Below are 9,296 nucleotides of genomic sequence, written 5' to 3' on the forward strand. Positions count from 1 at the left end.
GAGAGTCCATCTAAATTATGCGATGTGGACTGCTGTGGACTACCCCTCTGCAAAGCGCTGCGTGCCAGCCAGCACCCTTATGTACCTTTCATAAGATGCCAGGACTGCACTGCAGCTTGGTCCCTATCCAGATAACACCGCTGCATGTAATTGGCCCTCGCTGCTGGACCCTGGCATCAACTAGGATTCCTAAAAGCTCTGGTTAGAGTACATAATGGCAGAGAATAGATCATTTATGCTGATAATAAAAGGATTGGCTACTCAGGACGTGTTGTTTTTACCCTTGGGTGCTTCGATAATGTGAAATTCTTGTATGACCCAGAAACCTTTCTGGTCTATATTTGTACTCTCAGTAGAAAGACAACACACATATTTAAACTGTTTTTCTTTTCCAAAGACGAGAAGGTTGGGGGCGTTCCAAAATTAGCACCCCGTGTTGCTGCACCAATTTGCTACATTTGTAGATGTTGGATGTTTGATTAGCCCCATCAAAACTTTGGGGTACTCAATGGAAGCTTTAAATGATTTAGTTTGATCAAAAATTGAGTCAAATAAAACCAACAAAATTCCATGCTTTTCAGTAGTCAATAAAGGCCCTCAAGAAATCCCTGCAGCAGCTTTACTGACTTGTCACGCATTTGGGCGGAGAGCATTGACCTTTTGCAGACACCTTTCAAACAAAGGGTTGAGTGTTTCATATTCAGAAAAATACCATTTTGAAAGGGGCATCTCTTCAAAGATGTTTATTTGTCTCTAATGACACTTGAAAGCTCTTTCTGTCTCTTTGAACAAGGTTGGTGATCTTTGAGATCCACTGTCTCGTGTCTGAGGCTGAAGGATGTCAATTATCTCACAGTTCATCATGAATTCTTGTAATTAATTGTTGAACAGGGGGTCACCAGGCAAAAAATGACAGTTCAATTTGTGCTGAACTGTCACCTTGGGGTATATTTAAACACGACAGGCACTGATGTTATTGGGAGGTTTAAATGTTTCAGGATCTGTATTTCCCCCTCCTGCCTCCCACCTCCAAAGCAATGTGTCTTGTTTTTGGTGTTCTACCATCGAACAAAAAAAATCAACTCCCCCTCCCCCACTGCTGAATTATACTTCCTGACTGACCCGCCATCGACCCCACTATCTGCCTGTTAACTTCATTACCACTTAGGAAAAGCGACATGATCTGAATACATTTTTTTCTATAAACGCCCACAGGCATAAACAGCATGCCATTAAAAATGCCAGCATGTAAAACCACCTGACAGCTTTACTACATGCTTTGAGTTGTTTGTCCTAAGACTGAGTGTGAAGGTTACACTGAAAAATCAGGTCTCTTTCAATGTATTACAATATCATCAAAAATGTCATGCATTAATCAGATTTTAAAGTTGAAGCTCATGTATTTTTATGAAACGCAGAGTGATACATTTCAAACGCTTATTTCTTTTAATGTTGATGACTATGTCAGAGCTTATGACATTTTAATATTCAGTTACTAAATTCCATTCAATTCCAGATCAATAAAACTGGACTTTCAATAAATAAATATATTATGACCAACATAGTTATGGGGAAAACTGATGACAGCGGTCCAGAAGCAAGTTATTAACAAATTAAAGACCTCAGACAAAGGTACGTCACAAAAGACATCAGCTACTCTAAAAGACTGAATGCAGTTATTTTAACGGAAAGCTGAGTGGAAGGAAAAATTAGACTTAGAAAAAAGGTGCACAAGCGACAGCAGGAAAACCCATTCAAAGTGGTGACTGAGGCTGGAGTTTGACCTTTAGCCCCTTGACTGTCATCTTCATTTATGTCAGATATGAATTATGCAGATGACAGTTCACCACAGACAAACCCAGTACATGGATTACTTCTGTTGGATGTCTTCTGTCAAGCTTCTCCTCAATCTGGACGAATGGAGACGCATAAAAATCCAAGTTGCTTGAAGTAGAGAGCAAAGTCTCTGCCCACAGTATAATGATTTGGAAAGCTGCGCCATCCTCTGATCCTGGTTTGTATTTTAGCAAATCTAGTCATCATAGCCATTTACCAAGAACTGTCAGAGCATTCCCTGCTTCACATTGCCTGAAGACTCTATAAATATATTTTCTGGGAGGACTTGGCAGCTACCTACACTGCTAAAAGTATCAATACTGGGTTTCATGACCATGGCATCAGTCTGCTTGAGTTGGCCAAAGACACCTGATCCTAAAACCCAAAAATCTAGTTTCTTCAAGCAGACTCATCAAAGGTTACTAATAAAGCAACCCAGGCTTGTTCCAACATCTTGGCAGCAATGGGCCGATTCCCTTCATACCACACACACCACTAATGCAGTAATTCATACAAACTTAATGAAGGTTATACCCAGTCAGCCCTCGCCACATTAGTGAGATTTTGTGGGGCATCACTGAATACAAAACATTTTACATCAGTTTCATTTTTTAAAGTACTAATACTAACATAGTATTTATATTTAAGGTGTTCAAGTCAAGATACATCAGTAAAAGTTCTTTTTCTTTTTTTAGCTCATCACCACACCATACAAAAAAAAACAAGAAATTGCTTTCAAAGTCTAAAATAAAACTAACCTTGGCTGATTGCTAAAAACTGACTGTAGGTATTATTCCCCTGCACCAACTCAGCAGGCAAACGCCCAGTTTTAATACTTTGCCCTTGGATAATTATAACTAGAAGAACAGGGTTAATTGAACTGAAAAAGGTTATCCAAGCTTAGCTGCGGAGCGAAGAAATAATACCTGTCAGAGTCCTCAGACCTTCACACAAATTTCAGGTGAGCCACCTCATCCTCTTTTAAAACGATTACTTTAAGAGTGACGTTTAGACATTGCACTTTAATAAATCATCTGCAAAGTATCTGGAGCATAGCTATTGTCTACATACAAGCCCACATTACAGTTAACACTGTAGGACATTTTCCCTCAGTTAATATATATTTTTCTGGACCTGATCCACAAAAGATTTTACAATTAAAATAATATGTATAGCTACCAATAGCGCAGAAGTTAAGGGACCTAGGTCCACTTAACAATGTATTAAACCTTTTCAAAGTAATGACATACGCATGTCTTATAAGATAAATAAAAAGACAAATTCATATTTAAGGTAATTTTATTTACAAACAAAAATAGGTGAATCCCATTCTTCTGCACAGATTGAACGCAGATGGATAAATGTGTTCCAACTGACAACCTGCAGAAAAAACAGGACACAAAGTGATAAGATGACTTGCATACATCTTGATGTCAAAAAAGCAATTTCTTAGTAAACACCAGAGCAGATAAATGTGACAACACCTCAAAACAGATTCCACCTGATACACACTGACGTTTATAATAAACTGTCACATTAATTTGGCCGAGTGGGAGCTGATCTGCACAATACGGCTGCCACTTGACATCTGTTACTATTGCATTCAAGCGTATGGTAATATATTTAAGAAATGCCATGCAGTGAAAGGCTAAAGAGGTGCAGGGAAAAGCCTGACTGCCAGTGCCCACTTTACCAAGCAATATTGCAGCAAATGCCACATCATCCTGACATTTTAATAAAAGCAGATATGCTGGATCAAAATGGCAGCCATAATTACCTCGGAGGCAGAGTAACAACATTGGGCCATTTCACTTCTTCAGGAGCTGATGCCTGACAACGATGAAGGGGAACGCAAAGCCGCTGCCAAAGTACAGTACCATCATGCCCAGCAGACGCCACTTGTTTTCCACAGAGAAGGGTAGGTTCTGTGGGAAAAAAAACCCCAGACAAGTTGCAATCTATGGTCAAAGTACATATTTATAATCTGCTCTTATAATATCTGGAAACCACTTTTTTTTTTTTACACATTTTTCTATTTATAAGTTCTTACTACACTAAGGATTTAAGAGAAGTAAATTTATAATAAATATTTTGAATAAGCTCCTTCTAATCATTGAGGATAAATGTGTCTATGTAAACATTAAAAACCATAAACGTTCACTATGATGTTGTAATGTTATGCAAAGACTGTCTTTTTGTGATGCCTGCAATGCAGATAAGAATTTGAGAGAAGCCAAACTAGACATGCTTTGAAGCTATGTTTGTATTGATTTCACTAAAAAAATAAAAATAAAAAATGAAAAAGTAAAAAGGCAGAAGACCTCTTCAATCATTACACTCTTGCAAGGATCAATTATGCTTTTGGCTTTTTAACCTATTAATGCCATTTGGATTTCAGTTGCACTTTTCTTCTAATCAGAGCAATGACAGTTATCAGCTCTTATTAATAACTGGAAACTCTTTTCTCCTTATGCAATAAATGTACTCTTCCTATACAGTCTGCTGTTATTTCTGTTATAAATCTGCATGCCTCGACCTACCCGTCGCTGCGCAGCTAGTTAATCTGAATTTCCGTCAAAGGGTCAATACAGGTTTTATATTGTTCTCTGTCAACGTTCGAGCGCTATAGTTTTCCTACATTTGCGACACAAAAAAGATCAAAAGTGGGCCACAAATAGGACTTCCAAACAAGGCACACGTTCTTGTAGCAATTATGATTTAAAAAAAAAATATGCATTTGGCAGAAAAGGAACAATCCGTGTCAATATATTTTTTCCGGTTCGTGTCAATTTATCTACGGGTTTGACCTTAACTGTTACAGCAGTTTACCGGAAGTAAAAAGAAGAAAAATAAGTCAGATGAAAAATCAATCAATTTTGGAAATTTATCAACGTATGTGCCTTTAATTATACCCACTTTTCAAATGAAATATTATACCAAAGCATGTATCATAAATTAAGGCGCTTTCGGAAGTAGTTTGCTAGCTGTTAGCTTGACATTGTTAGCCCTGTTGTATACATACATAAATATCTGTATTAAGTGTATAAAGACCACATTAGGCATATATTTGAAATTAAATAATGTTTAATGTGAACAAGTATTACAAACTATTCATGTGATCTTTAATAGCGTTGTCATATTCTTGTCAATTAAACATGACCTCTATGTTAGCACTGGCTAAGCTAACGCCAGGCTTCGGACACTGACAGGGCCAAGTCTCAGTTGAAACAACGCTGTTTCTCTTAGAAGATAAACTCACCTTCCCTGGTCCTTCAGCATAGTGTGAAGAACGAACAGCAGATGTAGCGAATCGCCTCACAGCCTGTCCCAGCATAATTGTTGTCTGGTTTGCTGCGTGTCTTAGTACACTGACTCTGTTGCTGCTAATCGCGAGCGTCTTGCGTCTGTCTCAACGCAAAGGTCTTTGGGAAAAGAACGGAAGGTGTGCTGTGGGAAATGTAGTTTCAATACATCCTGCAAAACCTAATCCGCTGGGTGGTTAGGTTTTGTAGATGGTTTACGAGTTTGTGCAGTTTGTCGTTCTACAAAATGGTGGAAAAATAACACCTGGACTGTGTAAGAAAGATAGGGTAATTTACATAATAGCTTTATTTATGTGTTCAAATGATTTAAATTACTGAGCCTGCATATCAACAATTTGTATGTATTGTATAAAAATATACAGAGCAATGATTAAATAATGATTATTATTTAAATTTGATGAGTTTTTTTCCACCTATCCTTTTCAAAAATTTCTAACACAAATCAAGTGTATGTTGTCTTTTTGCAATATTACAACAGCACACACCCTTTAATTCTGAAGTCATCTTGTTTTTATGTTTTATATAAAGTTAAAATAACAGTTTGGAAAAGATTAATACTGTCTCACTTGTATACAGGATAGTGAAACTACAAATGTTTTAGATTTAAGTAGTATTTCTTTCATATTTAACGACATCAATCTCCCACCACTGGTGTGGATCACATGCTATTTTTTTTAACTAGTTTAAAATTTGAGGCACATGGCAGCAGGTGGTCAAACTCTCTAATCATCAGAAGTCTGATGATCTGAATGTCCTTGAACTCTTTGAATGTCCACTGAGTCTTGTTTGGCATCTTTCCAGTCACTACTGTCTCTGGTTCTCATCTGCTGATGAGAACCTGATGCAAGTGGCAGTTTCTGTCTTGGTCAGAGATCAGAAACAATTTGAAAGGAAACCATTTTACAAAGCTCAAATTTAAGGAAAGCTATTAATATACAACAGATGTTTTCAATGTGAACAAAAAGGACAAGCAAATAAATAAATGCAGCAATATTTCAGTTTTCTCCTTCATTGAAAAATAAAGGCAAAAAAAAAAAAAAAACAGAAAGAAAGAACCAGGTCGAGCTTCATTAAAAACTGCAGATACAATTTGGTTGAAGCAAAAACGAAAAACAAATCAGCTTAATTACAGTATTTCACACAAAAATAAATATTCACTTTAAATCCATCCCTTTAATTAAAACTAATCTCAGTCAGGGCTATTTTAGAAGACAGCTCTTATTTTTTTAACTACTCAGATTTTTGATAATATAAAGTGAATTACTTTATGTTTTCTCATCTGTTAAATATCTGTTATGTTTGTTTCATCTGTGATGAAACAAGTGAAGGTAAAATCACCCTCCAAAATGTGACAATAATCTAAAAACCCACGGAACATCTCTATTCAAAGTAAATTATATGACAGCATTGTCAGCTTGTACCATTCTCTTTGCTGGTTGTGTTGAAGCTCCAACCAATTATCTCCTGTGTTGCTGGCAGCTGCGTCAGGCTGGTTACCCATCGTCTCATCCATCAGTGCAGGGTCATCACCTGGCCTGCTGCCATTAGTTTGCCCTCACATTGCCACTGCAATCTGTTTAAAAAACATTGAGGGATTGGGAATCATACTGTAGCTGGATGACAAATAATGTCATCATACCCCAGCTATAAATATTGATGTTATCTCATGCTTGCCACAAAAAGCTGGAGGCCTAGTTCTGAAACGCATCGTTTGTAACATTGTCAGATTAATCCATTCTGCGGATTCATTTCTTATTACTGTTGACTGCCTTATTGTCTGGTTACAGACCTTTCTTGGCTGATGAAAAAGGTGTATTCATCATAAATTCATGCTGGTAGAAGAGAAAGATTGTTGAATGAATAAATATGAACACAGATTACACTGCACACAGCTATTAAGGTGACTTCCATATTCACTTGGGGCTTCTAATTAGCAGTGATACTGAAATCTATGATTTTAACTTGATTTGGTGAGATTTACCAAATCAATCATGCATGTATGCTGGTATCCATAGTTAGTTATATGCATGATAATATACACAGATGGCCCACACTTACTTAAAAATAATTCACAGATTTATAACAAAAGACTTGCGAAGTATCAAAATGTTGCACTGCATTCTTCCTAAGTCAGTTAATAATTTGTTCTCCTACAGTAACTTGCAAACGTTTTCATACCTGTTCAACCTTTCTACTTACAGTCGATCCTTAGTTAAACCACTCATCTGTCACTTGCAGCTGCAAAAATGTTAGAATCTAATGGACGCAGATATTTTCCCCCTGATTCTCTTGTTGCTCAAGTGCATTCAGTTGATGGAAGACATTCAGGAACATAAATGTTCAAATCATGTAACAGATTTTGTTGGATTTTGGTCTGTACTTTGTACTATTCTTGCTATGCAGTTATATGAAAGGTCACTCAGTGTTTTTCAAGTAAGGGGTGACCAGGTAGCGGTAGGGAGGCCACAGAATGCTGGAAGGAGAAGAGAAAAATGCAAAAAGCAAAAACAAAAAAACAAAAAATAATACTTTTTTAGTTTGTCAGATAAATTAAAAAAAATGTTCAGCATCACAAATTTTGACAATAAAATCTAATACATTTTTGACTCAATAATATAAAATATAAGTTAAATGTTATTTACCAAGCTAATTTTTCTGATTGACTGCCAGTCAAATTTATCAAACTACTTTGCTCCTTAAACCAATATTGCAAATGCAAAATCAACAAGTATTTGACAAGAAAAAGACCAAAGGGTCTGTTTACCAGCCTTGATGGAGTACACTGCTCCAAAAGCCCTAAGAACTCATGGCCAATAAAATCAGAAGGTATAAGATAATATTTATGCTAATAATAATTGAATAGTGAGTAAAAATGAAAATAAATGATCTTAAATTTGACGTTTCTTTACATATTTTGAAGCACATGCTGTGTTCTTTCCAAAGGGAGTCCTCATCCAGAAGCTAATGCTGTGTAGTTAGGACTTTGTATGACTTTCTTTTATTAGTGACTTTCATCAAGGCCAAGACTGTGGAGTGTATGAATAATAGTTGCCGTGTCAACAGTCTTTCATCTGGTCTGTGGATCTCTGCAGCTCCTTCAGCGTTGCAGTAGGTTACCTGGCTGCTTCTCTGAATACTGCTCTCATTGCCCAGGTTTGCAGTTCTGTCTTACTCTTTCTATTTTCAGATGATGGGTTGAACTGTGATCTGTGAGATGTTCAAAGCTTGGACATTGGCTTAGAAACCCTGAGTTTGGGATTCTAAACTATTTAATGGCTGTGTTAATTCATTCTGAGTTAATACAACCGCGCTGTGTACTGTGTTACTTGGTTTATGATGCTGATTGTTCACTAATCGTCTCCTAAATGTGAAAATTGTTAAATTTCTTTTTGAAAACCAAGTATTCTCTTTGTCTACTTCATAAAACGACTTTGTGTTGGTTTGGCACTAATATTTCTATAGACTATGCTAAAATGTGTTGTTGTGACATTAATCCTTTTGCAAGGCACTGTATTTACCAGTCTTCTGCAGCACATGATGAATAGTGGGACGGATCGCCAAAGTACACACCACCTCTCTCCTTGCCTAGTTTTGCAATAATGTTCCACAAAGAAGAGGAGAAGAAATAATGGATAGCATTGATCAGTGGTGACAGCTCATTTTGGCAGCAGCACTCTGGAGTTTAAACTGCCTTGTGATGTTAGCAATGATGAAGGAAATTTGTGGTTTACTTTGTAAAAAGTGAAAGGCAGCAGTTCATTGTCATTCAGAATGTGATATTTACTTACATGGGTGACAAAAAAAGCACTTCACTAGTTTACAGAAAACCGATTATGACATTTGTTCATCTCTCTTTCATTTGGTATTAACTTGTTCTGTAAAACTCTTTCTATTTCTGTCTTTTACCCTGAAAGACTGTTTTGTATCGATAACAATGTGCCTCTTCATGTCAATTTTTAGGGTCAGCGTGTGTCCTCGCAGTTTAAGAGGGTGAACCCTACATGTTTATTGTTGAGTGCACATCCACAGTTAATAGTGTGAGCTATTCTTACTGCAGAGACACACGTGGCCTGCAGCAAGGTCATGCTGGTAGCTCATAGCGTGCACAGAGTGGCATGATTCAACATTAATCTTTAA

The 9,296-nt window shown here is 36.9% G+C and overlaps 1 protein-coding gene across 1 annotated transcript; it reads right to left on the reverse strand.

Moving 5' to 3' along the window:
• Positions 1–3,117: 3,117 nt before the first annotated feature.
• On the reverse strand, positions 3,118–5,272 carry LOC129372063 (cytochrome c oxidase subunit 7C, mitochondrial). Its single transcript, XM_055049062.1, has 3 exons — positions 5,096–5,272; positions 3,614–3,761; positions 3,118–3,216 (listed from the first exon to the last, which is right to left on the reverse strand). Exons 1-2 carry the CDS (start codon positions 5,168–5,170, stop codon positions 3,645–3,647), a joined length of 192 nt encoding a protein of 63 aa, XP_054905037.1. The 5' UTR covers positions 5,171–5,272; the 3' UTR covers positions 3,118–3,216; positions 3,614–3,644.
• Positions 5,273–9,296: the final 4,024 nt, after the last annotated feature.

Source organism: Poeciliopsis prolifica, unplaced genomic scaffold (genome assembly GCF_027474105.1).
Source record: "Poeciliopsis prolifica strain line A6 unplaced genomic scaffold, Auburn_PproV2 SCAFFOLD028, whole genome shotgun sequence".
Taxonomy (NCBI): Eukaryota; Metazoa; Chordata; class Actinopteri; order Cyprinodontiformes; family Poeciliidae; genus Poeciliopsis; species Poeciliopsis prolifica.

Excerpts from the sequence above, each read along its gene's own strand:
- LOC129372063 (XM_055049062.1), bottom strand. The coding sequence starts at position 5,170 with ATGCTGGGACAGGCTGTGAGGCGATTCGCTACATCTGCTGTTCGTTCT. Across the intron at positions 3,762-5,095 it reads ATGCTGAAGGACCAGGGAAG|AACCTACCCTTCTCTGTGGA; the intron begins GTGAGTTTATCT and ends TTTTTCCCACAG.